Consider the following 16,592-nt stretch of genomic DNA (forward strand, 5'->3'; position numbering starts at 1 on the left):
CGAATCTCAGAACACTGTAAAGTGTAAAATTTAATTATTTAAATGAACTCCTAATAAAACCATTATAAAGGGGCTCATTTGGTTGTGATAAAATGCACAGGTCAGGAATTTTTCTAATGGGGGAATATCTTCTTTTTTCTTTCTTTGTGGTGCTGGGGATTGAACCCAGGGCCTTGTACATGCGAGGCAAGCACTCTACTGACTGAGCTATATCCCCAGCTCATTCAAGTGGGGATAAAATAATAAATAACAGTGAAATTCCACAATGCCCAGACTAGAACAGGGACATCAGAGTAACTTAGTAAGAGTTTGCTGATATGGATGAGAGATGAGCCTCATGGATAGAAAGAGATGAACCTCTTTTTATTACCTCATGATATTTAATTGGAAAGTTAGCAGGTAGGGCAAATGCTTCTGCACCTTCTCCTGGTGGATGAATGCATTGTGGTGTGTGTGTGTGTGTGTGTGTGTGTGTGTGTGTGTGTACATGTCAGGTATGACTTCACACAGGAATGACAATGGATTTCTCTGTCCACTGATGTGGAGGGATGGTGGGAATTAGCATGAAAGCAGACCACAGGGTGGAACATAAATAGTTACAGAGTGTTGCCTGTCTGACCATCTTCCGAGTGCAGCACAGACAGCTGGAGGAGGTGAATCTGGTGGGAACTGTGCTGAAGGCCTCCTCCAGTCTTCAACTCAGTCCTCTGAAATGCTGGTTTTGGGTGTTATGCTTTGCGTTCAGCTTAGCAAAGTCATGATTACCGAAATTGGTCTTTGTGGACAAAATTCTTCGGTCGCAGGTAGAGGAGTGAGCAAGCGCCCTCCCTAAAGCTGCAGAGAAGGTTGCAAGAGTGTACTCTCCATACAGGTTAAGCACTGGTATCGCAAACGGTGCATCTTTGCCATTACTACTGTGTTCTGTTGACATAGGTTGGTGTGAAATACTAGTAGCTAGAATGACTTTGAGATGGGATCTCCCCAGTGCGCTGGGTGCTGTGGCTGAGTTAGGAGCTCCCCCCATGAGCAGCAATTCTTGCGTGACTGCAACCTGGAACCAGGATCCCTACTCCAAGGGGACTCAAGTTCCCTTAGGCTTCCAGGGAACTGGCAGCGAAGTTTTGACACCTTCATTGCACGTTATGTCCACAAGTTAGAGGTCAAGTCAAATGTGGTGATGTCAGAGCACAGGGTTTGGGGTTGTTTAGTCGTGGTTTAATTTTCATTTTCTCACTAACTCTTTAAGATACTAGAGCTTTTACTGGGTTGTCCAGGACTGAGTGCCATGTTTTTATAGCAGACAATTAAATCTGTAGGATACCACGGTCTCAAGTGCTGTTTTTTTGTTGAACAGTAACGTGAATTGTATTATATGTCAAGTTTGTCTAACTGTAAAATTTATTCCTGCCTGAACCCTGGAAATGGGCACTTAGTGGGTCCCAGGTTGAGGATGAAGTGCACAGATGGTATGAGCCAGGGGTGCAGATGAATTAGGGGCTGTCCTGCTCTGGTGGCGAGCTGTCACCAGCACCCTGAATTGAAGATTTTATACTCAGCTAAGTTGGAAACCATTGCCTATAATAGTATCTTCCACCCCTGTTTCTTTTTTTTTTTTTCTTTATGCCTTTTGAATTTTTAAAAATTTGTTCTGATTAGTTACATATGCATAATGCTTCCAAAAACTAAAAGGTAAGAATGTTCTGGAATCACCTTGAATGCGAGGCATATCATTCTGCGGTCCTCACTTCTGTCTTCTCAGACTTTTTGTGACCTCAGTTCACTGATCATCATTAATTTCATCATATACTAAAACTTCCCGCTCATATCGTCACTTGTTAGTACAGGAACGCCCTAGTACCTGTTGGACTTGGTGAGAGAGCATTTGCTGGAAGCCTGCTAGGTACCCAGCTCTGCCCCAGGTGGTGATGACAAATGCACTAGACTAATTTAGCATGCCGACGCACCCTCTACCTTGTGTTGCCTTGGGTGGTCCTGAGCCTGGGCACGGGTCCCCTAGCCCTGTGGTCACAGCGACACTGAGTGGCCCTGTGATGGCAGGATGAGACCTGGGACTTGCTGGAACATCCTCAGACCCTCAGGAGAGCAGAGAATGGGCAGTGGTCAAGCGCCTGTGAGGTCCAGGCCAGAGCGGGGCCTACGCCTGCTTCATTCAGCCACTGGGCACGTTGGTGACTGGCGATGCTCCCAAGCCAGTGAGGACAGGAGGCTGGCTGGCCTAGAACACTCCTCCTGCTCCACACCTGTCACCGGGACACCCGCGCTCTCTGCGGGGTCCCTATGGCTACCTCCCGTCAGAGCCGCACACCTGCAGCTTCCTTGTCCAGGTCCGTTCCTTCACATGTGCAGACACGGTGTGCCAGATCGTAGGCCTCTGTGTCCATCCACCCTTAGGTCTCCGTGGGCCTCTGCTCCCGTGCAGCTTGCCTGCCTGCAGCTACTCTCCAGGCCAGCCGTGGCTTCCACGTGAGCAGCCATGGAGTGCTCGCTGTCCCCCACTGGGAAAGACCTGAGCCAGGAAAGTGCTGACCACCACTAGGTACATTTGCCATTTACCCCAGTAGTGCTCAGTGATCCTGGGGACTCACAGGAAAATGGCACTTCATGACCCAGTGAGTGTAACCACGTGAGACTTTGTGAATGGCTCAGAATAAAAGCAATTGATTTCTGAATTAAAACACTGAAAGCTTGCTTGTAAAGATTCCAAGCTGATTTATTAATAAGGAGATACAGGCAGAAAAATATATGAAGCGGCATCTTTAATAAATACCTAACTTCTTAATGTGCAGTGTGCAAATAAGTGTAGGAGGGGATTTAAGAACAAGTTTTATGAAGGTAAAATTAAAATGGATTATTAAAAATAAAGCCCTTGATGAACTGTGCCAAAAACCTGTCAGTGCTATTGAAGTATGGAAGGAACGAGACCACAGTGCTGTCCTTCAAGCCCAGCCATGTGACATGCCTCGCTACCCTGCATTCTCTCTTCAGTAATATGACCCGGCAGATGCAGTCTCTCACTTGCTTGTAACACTGTGCACACAATGTAAGAAATGTTCCGTCACATTGAGCCCAAGCTCCCACCAGCATTCCAGAAGTTTCCAACTGATCGCAGGTCCTACTTCACCTGTCACCAAGATGTTCCTTTGGACTCAAATGATATGAACTATAAACAGAATTCTTTTGATTTGGGGTGCCCATTGTAATCTGTAAACCCAGCCCTTGTTTTACTGTGGGCCAGTCGCTGGGTCTTCCTTCCTCTGCACACTCTTCATTCCTGAATGCCTCCTGCACACGCCCTTCTCCCCAGAGTGCTGCTTCTTTCCCCTGACAGAGGCCCTAGCTCAACAACTGCATCAGGGCTGTGGGTGTGGCTCAGTGGTAGGACACTCAACTAGCACATGTGAGACCTTGGGTTTCATCTCCAGCATGGAGAGACAATGAAGAAGGGGGCGGTTAGTTCAGAGACTCCTCGAGTCCTCCAGGGAAAGCCCTTTTCTCCTCTGGCATGCTCACTTTACTTCCTGTTCCTCCCCTGTTGGGACACTTATCCATGTGCAATAAGTTCCGTCTTCACTCCTTTAAGATCAACTTCAAGACTGTAAGTCTGGGTTCTGTTCATTACAGAACCTTGTGCCTAGCAAGATGTTTCATGTATTTTAAACTTTCATCAAAGCTTTGGGGATATTGGATAGATGGATGGATGGATGGATGATGGATGGAAGGATGGATGGATGGATGGATGATGGATGGATGGATAGATGGATGGATGGATGATGGATAGATGGATGGATGATGGATGGATGGATAGATGGATGGATGGATGATGGATAGATGGATGGATGATGGGTAGATGATGGGTAGATGATGGATGAATGATGGATGGATGAATTATGGATGAATGGTGGATGAATGATGGATGGATCAACAAATTTCCTAATCATCCTTAATTTAAAAATTAGAATCCAGATTCAGAGAGGTTAGTGGAAGTTGGAGTGGAAAAGAATAAGTCATAAAATGTTTTGTTGGTTTTTTAAATTATAATGATTTTTGTAGTTTTCTACAATGTCTGGGTCAAGCATATTTTTCTTTTTAACTTGGAGAATATAATGTTGCTTTTTTTTGGGGGGGTGCTGGGGATCGAACTCAGGACCTTGTGCATGCAAGGCAAGCACTCTACCGTCTGAGCCACCTCCCCAGCCCAATGTTGTTAAATTTATACTGAATAAATCCAAATAAACAAAGCTTCCAAGATGGAATTATGAAGAAGTTCACAACACAGGTTTTGGTTCCTCATCCACCATGTGATCTGCTGCAGAATACACATCCAGTTTTCATTGAAAATAGTTGTTTTTCCTGTAGATGTTTCACTGACATTTTATTGCAGGTGTATGGACTTTTTGCAACACTGATGATCTCATTTATTCTGTTTAGGACATCTGTAAAGCCCTGTGGTGCCATCGCATTGGAAGGAAATGTGAGACAAAGTTCATGCCGGCAGCAGAGGGCACACTGTGCGGACAGGACATGGTAAGAAGCTGCCGTCAGGCATATAGTGCGCTCAGCTCTCGCCGTTCCAACCCCCGTGCCTTCCCTTCTCTTCCTGGCACCTTCTAACCAGGTGTTTCTCATCCACCTGTGTATGCCTACCCCCTGCCAAAATGTTGTGTTTTATGATACTGATATCTTCTCACTTTTGTGGAAATAAGTTGATAAGCTTTCCAAAATCAATAGATAGAAAAGTCAAGCAATACATGATGACCGAATCAACTTAGTAAAGGAAACATCAAACCTCTGACCCCACTTCACCAGCAAAGAACCAGCATTAGTGCTGTTTAGGCCTCTGAGCATCAATTTGCACACCCTGAAATAGATCATTTTAACCTGTTGCTGCTGCTGTAAAAAAGACACAGCTTTGATATGGGAAAGTAGAAACATATGATATAGCAAATTTATTACCAAATGACAAACCAGGACAATTAGGTCATTAAAACTTAAAAATAAGTTTTTGGTGCTGGAGTGTGACTCAGTAGTGGAGTGCTTGACCAGAATGTGTGAAGTACTTGGTTTGATCCCCAGTACCACAAAAATAATAAAATTAAATCAAAACTTAAAAATACGTTACTTTAGAAAGTAAGAGTAATATTTTCATGCTTTTGATTTAACCTGAGTGCCTTTGTAGAATGTAAAGATAATTGATGAAGATAGAAACTCATGACAATCAAATTTTTACTTCAGACATTGTCATGTTTCATTGGTCTTTTTAGTGATATTAAAGAATATGAATGAAAAATGTTACCTAAATCTGTCACTGATCTTTTGGGCTTAAATCCCAAGCTACAGCATATCCTAAGTGTATTCAAATGTGGCTGCAAACAGGTCGGTTTTAGAATGTTGGAGAACGCCTGAGTGCCGATGGAGGAAGCCAAGAGAAAGAGGTGCCCCTCACAGGGGACATCAGGAGCTAAGTTCAGCTAGTGACATTGGCAGCTGCAGCTCAATGAACCCTCAATAAGAACTGCGAAATAAAATTGCTCATCTCTTGAAAGAGTCTGGCTCTGACGGGCCCTGCAGTCCTGGAGTTCTGATCGCCAGGGCACCGGGTGACGTACTGAGGGCTAGGCAGCAAGTGACCGACAGGGAGCTTGCTCTGCACCTTGTGACCCGCACAGCTATGCCTCTGACTGCTGCTTGGGCACCCAGAGGCAGGTGCTTCCGGGAGTCCTGTGTCCCTTGTGGTCCAGTGCTGTGCTGTCCGAGTGGCACATCTGAGTGGCTCCCCAGAACAACCTGCAAGGACTGCTATGTTGACCTGGCAATCCTGGAACTCAGGATTTCCCCCTTGTATTTCAAACAGTTTCTTCCCTGGGACTGAACGGGGTCGGAGCCTCCGGGTGGGGTGGCAGTCCTGGCTAGCCGCTGCCGCTGGAGAAGATGCTCATGCTGCTTGGCGCTGAGCTGCACTCCCAGGCTCCCTTCCAAGGCCAGCTGTGCTGTCTGTGTGTCTAGCACACACATGCTCCAGGTTCGATCACCCGGACCTGTGTCACCAAGCATCCCAGCACTCGGAGACACTGCAGAGTAGCCGGTGACACCTGGAGGACCCCCGGGCCAGGTGCTGCCTGGAGTTTTCCTCCTCGCCAGAGCCTGGTTCCCTCGCAAGGGCTGCTGCTGCTGAGGCTCCTTGGGGCTTGTGCTTGGGAGTACATTTGACCAATATTTACTCTATTTTTTAGTCCCAAACTCCTACTTGGGGCATTATAAACATTTCAACCTTACAACAGCTTTCCAAGGTGAGTCTACTGCAGTTCCCACTATACACACACAAGAGCACGTTAGCACCCTAATTTTCAGAGGCGGACATGGAAGCTCAGAGTACTTGAATAACTTGCCCCAGGTCACACAGCTCAGAGAATTCCGAAGTGATGCTCATCTTTGACTCCACGGTGTCAGAATCTCCACTTTGTTACTTACTCCCCGGCATACACCAGATTTAGGAGTGACATGCTGATTCTGAAAAGTTATCCCAACACAAGTAGACACTTTGGTGACATCTTGCTTTCTAAGTGATGCCTACTTCACAAAGCAGTGTCCATCGATAAAATTTAAAATTGTGATGGACGTGGGACTTTCCTCAGAACTTCATTGGTATTTCAGTGGAAACCTTATGTGTGTACAGTAGTCCCCCTCTGCTCCAAATTCCCAGGGCACACCCCAGCCTATAGAAAGCAGCAAACCCTGCAAGGTGCTCTGTGTTTGCCTCCACACATGTGCCCCTGGTACCCAGGGAATTCCATGCTGTGTACTCTGCATGTACGGTCTTTGAAATTTTCCTTTTAAAAAGTTAGGGGTTTAAATAACCCAATTAATAAATTGCAAAGGAAATGAACAGGCACGTCACAGAAGAATAAATATGAATGATCAAAAAATATATGAAAAAATGTTGAACATCTCTAGCAATAAGAGAAAACTACACTGAGATTCCATCTCACTCCAGTCAGAATGGCGATTATCAAGAATACAAGTAACAATAAATGTTGACAAGGATGTGGGGAAAAGGCACACTCCTACATTGCTGGTGGGAATGCAAATTGGTGCAACCATTATGGAAAGCAGTATGGAGATTCCTTAGAAAACTTGGAATGGAACCACCATTTGACCCAGCTATCTATTCCTCAGTTTATACCCAAAGGACTTAAAATCAGTATACTACAGTGACACAGCCACAACCATGTTTATAGCAGCTCAACTCACAATAGCCAAGCTATGGAACCAACCCAGGTGCCCTTCAACAGATGAATGGATAAAGAAAATGTGGTATATGTACACAATGGAATATTACTCAGTTATAAATAGAAATGAAATTATGGCATTTGCTGGTAAATGAATGGAACTGGAGAATATCATGCTAAGTAAAAGAAGTCAGTCCCCCAAAACCAAGGCAGAATATCTCTCTGATATGTGCGTGCTAACCCATAACAAGGGAGGGAGGGCAGGGGAAGTATAGAAGTTCATTGGATTAGACAAAAGGGAAGGGAGGTGGTAATAGGAAAGGCAGTAGAATGAATTGGACATCACTTTCCTGTGTTCATCACAAATACATGACCAGTGTAATGCCACACCATGTACAACCACAAGAATGGGATCCTAATTAGAAAGGTCACCCTCCGTGTGTGTATAATATGTCAATACACACTAATGTCATGTACATCTAAGAAATAAAAAACAAAAACCAAAAGCCCAACTCCTGCTACAAAAAAAAAGGAAGGTCAGGGCTCTTTTTTTGTGGGGGAGGTTAAAGCTATTACACTGTGACTACCGGTTCACCTCTGTGGACTTTGCCAAGTAGCAAAACCCATGGACAGCAATCGTCACCACGCAGCAGGCTGCCCAGAGGCACCTGGGAAAGGCTGCTGCTTCCCCGCAGGGGTGTCTTTGCCTTCAGAGGGGCCCGCTGGTTCCCTTGCCTGGCTTCACCCAGGAAGGCCCGTCCTCTCTGGATCTTCAGACCGGGACAGATATTCCTAAAATATTTTCCAAGTTATTCAACTTGTTGATTTTTCCTTTCATAGTTGCTGCTTCGTTTATTAGAAAGCTACAAGCAGGTGATTTTTTTAAAGACAGAATAAGACGAACAAGACTCACTGGACCCCTGCATCTTCCTTGTCCTTCCAGGCCTCGCTCTCCTCCCCTTTCCGCCTTGCCCTGACTCACACGCTGCCCAGTTGTCAGCTGCAGGATCATCACTGAGCCAAGAGAACTGGCAGGATTCTGTTCTGTCACCTGGGAGGTGGGCAGTGGTGTTGGAAGAGAGGGCTTCTTTTTTTTTTTTTTTTAATACTTTTTTCCTTATATAGAAAAATCAAATAATCGAATGGATGAAACTTTCAAAATTAACTAAGGGTTTAAGTTCAGTCCCTGTTCTTGAAGTAATTGTAAATGGAACCATTTGGACTTGCTACTTCTGTGTCAGCGGTGCTCTGCTCTCGGTGGCGTGCTGAGTTTTAACCTGCGCATCCTTAGCGCTAGCGCTGGTGGTGCTTTCTTCTCGTAGAAGTAGCACTCTTCTCTCAGCCCGAGCTCCTGGCTCTAATTTTGGAGACAGAACACAGTGACTGCACCTCCCCTGCCCTCTGGCTCTGCTGACTCCATGCAGCCCAGGGCTGGGCACAGCCGCAGTCCCTCCCTCCTCCATGGGGACCAGGGCTGCTGAACACAGGGTCAGGGCTGTGTGGCCTCACTGCTCCACAGAGGCACAGTCGGCCCGCGGGTTTCAGACTGGAAACATGAGCACTCCTCTTGGAGAAGGGCAGCTGGTAGAATCTGGCCGGTGCAGGGACAGATGGGATTGCACAGGAATCTTTCATCTCTGTGGAAAGCTGGGTGACCTCTAACATGCCCTCGGTGAACAAGCCCCAGGCTCCGAGCCCAGGTGCATTGGAGAGAAAGCACAGAGTGCAGGCCAGAAGTGACAAGGTGCTGAGCTGGGGGCCTCCAGCTGCACATGTGCACCTGAGACTTGCTCTTCTGAACCAGAGCTGTGAAAAGCACCTCTTGCAAGAGACGGCAGAGGTCAGTGCCTCGGGAGATGAACGGCTGGACCTAGTGTCCACGGAACACACCTTGCTCAAGCCTGCTCAGGTCCAGGGGCTCAGACATCTGGGTGCCTATGTATCTTCCCTGTGCGTGCTTTCCCTAGGTTTGTAGAAACCAAAGAAGCAGCACTGTTGCCATGAGCGTCCACCTGGGGTGGGATGTCAGCGTGTGTATATTTTACAAAGTCTCCACTGTTTGCCAATATGTAGTGGTTAAATGAATCCACCTATGCATCCGTGACTCACGTGAACTTTTTACTTATTTATTTTAAAAATGTTTAGTGGTGCCGTGGAGGACAGTGTGTGAAGTATGGTGATGAAGGTCCCAAGCCCACCCACGGACATTGGTCCGACTGGTCCCCCTGGTCCCCCTGCTCCAGGACCTGTGGGGGAGGAGTGTCTCACAGAGACCGCCTCTGCACCAACCCCAGGTATGTCCTTTGCTCCACCGGCCTTCCCAACAGCCTGCCAGTGTCCACACTGGGGAGTACTGTGTGCATTGCACACTGTCCTAAGAGACACTGAGTAGGAAAAGTCTTTTACTAAAGAATTGCTTAAATGAGTATCTCTGAGATGATGTAAGATGCTGAGCACTCCCTGACCCCAGCAAAACTCACTGACTCAGAAGTGTCACTGGGGAATTGGGATTTAACCATAGGTGCTTGAAATGCTAAGGGTCTGTTCAATAGCTACATTGTAAGAGAAATACATAGAACATGTGTGAATAAGAGGCAATAAGAACGAATCTTTCATGCAAAAAGATAAAACATGGTTTTCCATCAAATGCCTTCGCCTTTACAAGACATTTAATTATGGACTTGGGGAGAGGACAGAAAGGCACTTCCTACGTGGGACGTGGGCAGACTTTCAAATCCTTTTGCTCCTGGTTTGTTTAAGACCCAAGTGGCCTTAGTCTCCTGCTCCTCCTGTCCCTGAAGCCTGAGGCCAGCAGGCGCCCTGTCCCACTGTCCTCTCAGGTGTGTTCGCACGTGCTGGGGGCAGGTAGGGGTGGTTGTCAGGTGATGCTCTTGCCTGGGCCTGGGCATCCTGGCCTTGTCAGAGGGAGGCTGGCAGTGGGCAGAAGCAGGGTCAGGAAAGCGAAGCCCTTGAACCTCGGTCCCAGATCTCCGTCTCTAGACTCTGCCACGGTGGGAAAGCCACGCCTCCTGAGAGCTCCTCCCCTGCAGACGTGAAGAGCCGCGGGGCCTTCCTGCCTCCTCCCGAGGACCCCAGGCGGCACGCTGGGACAGCTCCGTACCTGCCTGGAAGCACACTAGGCAAGGCCCACCTTTAATGAGTAGGACCAGCTCCTTCCCCGTAGGTCTGATTCGCAGGGACAGCTGAGTCGCTTCTCAAGCGTGAGATTCCTTACTGGGCCGTTCACATTCTAGACCATCGCACGGAGGGAAGTTTTGCGCGGGCCCGACTCGCACCCTGAAGCTTTGCAACAGTCAGAAATGCCCGAAGGACAGTGTGGACTTCCGCGCCGCCCAGTGTGCCGAGTACAACAGCAAACGGTTCCGGGGCTGGCACTACAAGTGGAAGCCATACACTCAGGTGGCAGGTAAGCCCCAGCGCGCTCCCACATGGCCCTGCTTGGCGCTGCCTTGCTTTCCAAGAAGCTGTGTGATTGACAGCGGTTGCCAAGGCGGGACATCGCCGCCCTGTGAGGGCTGGTGTGGCTTGGCCTGCCCCACCACCTTGGTGGCACGTCCACATGTGGCCAGCTGCGTGGTCAGCATGCCACAGCCAGATAGAGAGCAGGTGCATCACACAAGGAAATGGTTAAAGAAGGAATAAGAAATTCAAAATTGAGGTATATTAAAAATGGATCAATTTTTAAAAAGTGAGTCACAGAAGTTGATGGTGATGTTATTAGAAGCACACTGAATATTTAGGATTATTAAAGAATGGAAGGAAAACTATGGTAGTTTTTAGATAATTGGGTAATTTTCAAATATACTATATTCAGGAAGTGGTAGCTCAGTGGCATAGTAGGGAGAAACCTGAAGCTCAGCTAGTCGTCTCATTCTTTGAAAGGGGAACACTGTCCAGACAGTGGGAAAGGAGACCCTGGGAAACACATGCATTGGGGCATCCCACCTCAGGTTCACTGTAACTGGTTCAGTGTGATCCAGGAGGCAGGCGCATGGGGGCAGTAAGCCCTGGGTGGGAGATGGCAGTTCCCATATGACACCACTGGATGTGGTCTTCCCTGCTGCAAGAATGAGGCCAGGGAGTTCTACTCCCTCAGCAGCGGGAGGAACAGGCCACAGTCTGGAGAGACCAGTGGGGCGAGCTTTGAAATAGGGGTCAGAAACGTGTGTGCTACTCTCGACTTTGCTAGCCTTCAGCGAATGAATTAGTGACTCATGGAAGCACATGCTAAGTCATAAATTAGTTATCCTTGGAAGCACACACTAAGTTTAACTCCTGGAATGATTCAGTGGGGCCGCTTACCTTGAACAGTAGAGAAATGACCTGTGGATTGTCTTGGGCCCTTGAAAACTCCCAAGGCAGACAGAGCTCTCACGCCCAACTCTTCCTTCTTTCTCAGAAGGAGAACACAAAGGAAAGTACTTTTACAAAAGTCCATGTTAACTAGATCAGCCAGGAGACCCTGAAGTGGATTCCTGGGGAAAGAAGTGAACTTCCTACATTCTCTATGTAACAGTGTTCTTGAGAATCCATTACATTTGTAGAAATTGTTGTTTTCTGGAGAATTCTATTAAAGTGATCCCTTTTATGTTTAAAAAATTGTATGTATTTCATTGAATGTGTTAAGAAATTTGGTGGCTCTCTTAATTCTTTTATGACATTTTATTTGTAAGAATTTTGCCTGTGGTTACAAAATGACAGTGGCCTTTATGCATTTCTGCAAGAGTAGTGAATTGTGTAGCAAAACATAATGTTGTAGTTAAGTCAACAAATATTTATTGAATGCCTACTATGTGCCAACCACTATGTAAAGAACAGGGATAGTAAGGAACACTAGAGTGAAACTCAGTAGTGACGCATGAAAATAATACCAACAAGTGTAGAGAAAACCAGAGGCCCAGGGGGCCAGCGTGGAAAGTGTCATTATGATGTGTCACTGTGTGGGAGGTATTTTATGGGGGAAAACGAGATCTATCTAAAATTCAGAGCGAAATGATCCGAGCTTAAGTATCTCTCTTATTTGTGTTTGTGTGTGTATTTCTTTTTAAGATCAGGACTTATGCAAACTCTACTGTATCGCAGAAGGATTTGATTTCTTCTTTTCTTTGTCAAATAAAGTGAAAGATGGGACCCCATGCTCGGAGGATAGCCGTAATGTTTGTGTAGATGGGATATGTGAGGTAATGATGATTGCTTATTCATTCAACAAATGTCTCCAGACAGTCCACTTTGAGCCAGGCATGCCATGGGGCTAGAGAGGCCCTGGAAGAGGAGCCCCTCACTCCCAGTCACAGCCAGTGAACATGAAGGAGTGAGCAGAGCTTGAGAGGGAGAGCCATGCCTTCTTAGATGTGGGTCTGGGACAACAGGGGGGCACTAGGAGGAGGGGGCATCTGCATCCCAGGCTGATCTGAGAGGAGAGTGGAAGAGGGTTGCTGAGTGGGGAACGAGGTGGGTAGGAGCTGGGGTAGCCACTGGGCTGGGAGATACTGAGGAAGGGGATGGGGTGAGCAATGGCTCTCCAGGGGTCTCACTGCCAGGACAGAGGTGGGCATGTCCATCCTTGTACCCCTGTGAAGCAGGTATGGGACAGTGGAGTCGTAAGAGGAGGTGGCAGCTTCTGGGTAGTAGTGGGGACAGTCCATGGAGACAGGGACAGCTGGGAACCTGAGGCCATGCTATAGCTCTTAGAGGGCAGTGGTCTCTGCAAGATACAGCAGCCCAGACTCCACAGGAAAGGGACGGGAAACAGGCAGGAAGGGTTGGCAGGCAGGTGAGCTGCTGATAAGGAGCTTGTCACCATTCACAGAGATGAGGGCTGGGAAGGATTCCGTAATAAACACAGGGGCAGCGCTGCAGGCCAGGCCCATCATGTGGACAGTGGTTTCCATGCAGAGGCCCTTGGCCTGCACATCCTATGGAGCCCAAGACTCGGTGTCAGTTCCAGCTCCTCCAGGCTGTGCGGTCCCCCACAGAGGTCCCTGGGGAAATCCTTCCGGGGCAGGAAGAGCAGAAGGGGTGTTGTTCCTTCTTCACAATGCTCACTTTTTGTCTAATTGTGAGTTGGTTTGTTCAGTATGCCATTATTCTAAGTGCTTACTAAGCACACCTAAAAATGAAACACCTGCGGTGTCACAATCCTTTGTTGGGAACTCTGACATCTACAAAGCTGGAAAGCTGAAACCCAAAGAGTCTTGAAAGGGTTTTAGGACCTGGACTTGTTCATTGGCAAATCTGCCCTGAGTTAATGTGTGAATATTGATTCTCTATTTTTAATCCCACTTAGTGTAATTACTTTGCTGCAGAGACATGAATGTGTTAATTGTGGGGTGCTACCCAGGCCCTCTGGGCCTCCCATACGCAACTTACCTTCACCTTCACCTTTCCAAAGTCCACACTCTGAGTTCCGAAATCCAACCCTGTGGATTTCACTCCATTGTGAACTACGGTTATGTGGATTTTTAAAACATGTAGATTCTGTTTTCCTTGGTAGGATAAGACAAACATGCATCACAGAAATAAATTCTGAAATTCTAAGCCACCACACACACGCCCTCTCTAATGGATCAGGGGGAGAACTTCCCAGAGGCAGCTCCCATTCTGCCACGGCACCAGGCAGCTCCGAAGCACAGGGGTGCCTTCCAGTGGACCTCAAGCGGACCACTGCTTGTCATTGTGCCAAGCTCCTTATGAGTCTGAAATTCACTCACATCTCCAACATGACAACCTACAGGCCTCATCTGGGCTCAGGGTCCTCCTGCTGGGTAGCAGCACAGTAGGCAGCAGGTACTGTTTCACACTTAAGCCTTCTTGGGAGCAGGATTATAGTCTCGCTGTGCACATATTGGGTATCCAATAAATATTTGTTAACTACCCAGTGTTGGTGAAATGTTCAGCCGCACTGGCGAAAAGGTTTCTTGCAGATTGATGATGGTGTTACTTCTGTTGTCTTTTCTTCCACAAATAACACGTGACCTGATGGGTCCTCCAGAGAGTGGGCTGTGACAACATCCTTGGATCTGATGCTGCCGAGGACTCCTGCGGGGTATGCAAGGGAAATAACTCGGACTGCACGACCCACAGAGGTGTCTACACCACGCAGCACCACACCAACCGTGAGTGTCCTAGAGCCACCTGCAGATCTCCAGCAAGGGGGATGGGAACTGGAGCTCCTGGTGGGAGGGGGGAGGCGGAGTGAAAACAGCAGGCGCTCAGAGTGCCCAGCTTGCTTCTGGAGCCTCTGGTGTTGACCAGAAGTGTTTTCCAGCCTATTTGAATTAAAATGGTTCTAGGAGAGTGAAAATCTCAAGAGCTCTTCTCCACTCCTTAAAAAAACCGTGTATCAATTTCCAAGTCGATTTCCAACCAGTGGCCAAACAGATCTTGCATGTATTCAAGGGTGGGTTCTGAAGTCCATGGGAAGCTACACTAGGGAGATGCTGTGTCCCCTTTTGTCATGCAGAGTATTACCACGTGGTCACCGTTCCCCCAGGAGCCCGGAGCATCCGCATCTCTGAAATGAACATATCTACCTCCTACATTTCTGTGCGCAACGCCCTCCAGAGCTACTACCTGAATGGACACTGGACCGTGGACTGGCCTGGACGATACCAGTTTTCAGGCACTGCCTTCGACTATAGGCGGTCCTACGAGGAGCCTGAGAGCCTGACCTCTGCGGGGCCAACCAACGAAACGCTGGTGGTGGAGGTAGAGCAGCCTGGTGGTTAGGGGCTGGGGCTTGGTGGTCCTCGGCTGTGTTCGTAGGCCAGGGCTGGCGGCCTGCTTGTGACTGTGTGGAAGAATGTGCAGTTAAGAGTGACCCGTGCCCAGCCGCAGGGGTCGTCAACTTGTTCCTGTCCCCTTTCTCTCCTCTGTGTGTCAGTACGATTTTATCTGCGCACCTACATGTGTCCCCATCTTGGGTCCCTATCTGGTGATTTTTACAAATATCCACTTCTCCTCTGAGTTCAAGGCTGTGAGAAGCGGCTACTCTGACAGTGGGGGGCTTGCTGTGCCCACGTTTGGGGGTTAGCAGCATTCTGCTGCCGTGCTCTGCATGACCCACTTGGTCATAGATTGACCTCACAGCTGGGCAGTCCCACGGGTCCAGGGGCAGGTGGCTCTCCTCCTGACCCAAGCCCTTGCATTTTCCACTCGTGAGTGTGTAGTCGCTTGATACACCATCAGTCTTCTTGTGGCAACAGAATTTATTCCAGAGGCCCAAACAGGGCGGCATAGACTGTGGGTGTACCACATCCTCCCCTTGCCACGTTTCTGTGCACAGTTCAGGAGTTCTTGGTTCAGAAGTTGCCTGTGAACCCACACCTTGCTATGGAGGTGGCAGCTGACCAGATGCCCTCCCTACTCTCTAGGACTGGCAGCCCCATGCCATCCTCTGTATCAGCCCAGGAGATTCCCCAGGTGGTCTGGGAGTGACCCCAGGTGCTGCTGCATCTCCATAGGTCCACCTGCCTCTCCCCCTCCTGACCTTCACTGTTCCCTTCTGCCCACATCCTTCTTCCCAGGATGTCCTCATCCTGAATTCTTTCCTTGCTTTTTCTCTCCCTTCATCTAAGATGTTTAGCTTTAATGATCCCAGAAAAGGTCAGATGGTTCAGGGTGGAAGACAAATGGGGATCTTAGGGAGCGGCTGCGACCCCTGCTGCATCCTCAGGGAGGGAAGCATCTCTATGTCCGTGAGGCAGGGCACAGTGCCTCTACCCACATTAAGTGTCGAGGACAGCAAATGTGGAATTTGTGTCAACAAGTTAAAGAGGAGGTTTCCAAAAAACTCTACTGTCTGAGATGCAAGGATCTGATCCATTTTGAGAGAGCTGTGATTGGGCTTCAAGCTAGGAAGTGCAGGGCCCAAACCCAGCTCCATCCCCAAGCACCACCCCCTGACCTGAGTGAGCTTCTTTGCTAATAAAACATGTCTCTCCTGGACCTACGGGCACTTGCTGACTGGCGGAAGTCCGAGCCTTACAGAGCAGTGAGCACTCCAGCCTGACTGTCCAGGCGTGGGCCTGGGCTCCAGTGTCCTGGTTGTCTGCAACTCCGGAGGAAGAGAGACTGCTTTTTCAGTGTCGCTTTCTGACCCACCACAATGCAGAGGACCCTCAGGGAATCCCAGAGACACATCAAGGGAGATGCCTGGGTGTATTCGTTCAGGCCTGCAGACATTTGAAACTCTGTACAGAGTGATCATTAAACATAAGGCAGAAAGGCAGCATGTTTAGACATTGTTCTAGTTGTTTTGAATCTAGTTGAGAGTCTTATCCCTCTTAGGAATCCATGTACGTTTCAAATGATGGGTGTTGTCTA

The 16,592-nt window shown here is 48.1% G+C and overlaps 1 protein-coding gene across 1 annotated transcript in view; it reads left to right on the plus strand.

Moving 5' to 3' along the window:
- Positions 1-16,592, plus strand: part of Adamts16 (ADAM metallopeptidase with thrombospondin type 1 motif 16) — a 136,095-nt gene that overhangs the window by 57,952 nt on the left and 61,551 nt on the right. The window contains exons 11-16 of the mRNA XM_047555847.1: positions 4,450-4,545; positions 9,393-9,541; positions 10,502-10,674; positions 12,318-12,448; positions 14,260-14,383; positions 14,731-14,975. Of these exons, the coding sequence (XP_047411803.1) occupies positions 4,450-4,545; positions 9,393-9,541; positions 10,502-10,674; positions 12,318-12,448; positions 14,260-14,383; positions 14,731-14,975 (918 nt within the window). The remainder of the gene's footprint in view (positions 1-4,449; positions 4,546-9,392; positions 9,542-10,501; positions 10,675-12,317; positions 12,449-14,259; positions 14,384-14,730; positions 14,976-16,592) is intronic.

This window comes from Sciurus carolinensis, chromosome 6 (genome assembly GCF_902686445.1).
Source record: "Sciurus carolinensis chromosome 6, mSciCar1.2, whole genome shotgun sequence".
Classification (NCBI taxonomy): Eukaryota; Metazoa; Chordata; class Mammalia; order Rodentia; family Sciuridae; genus Sciurus; species Sciurus carolinensis.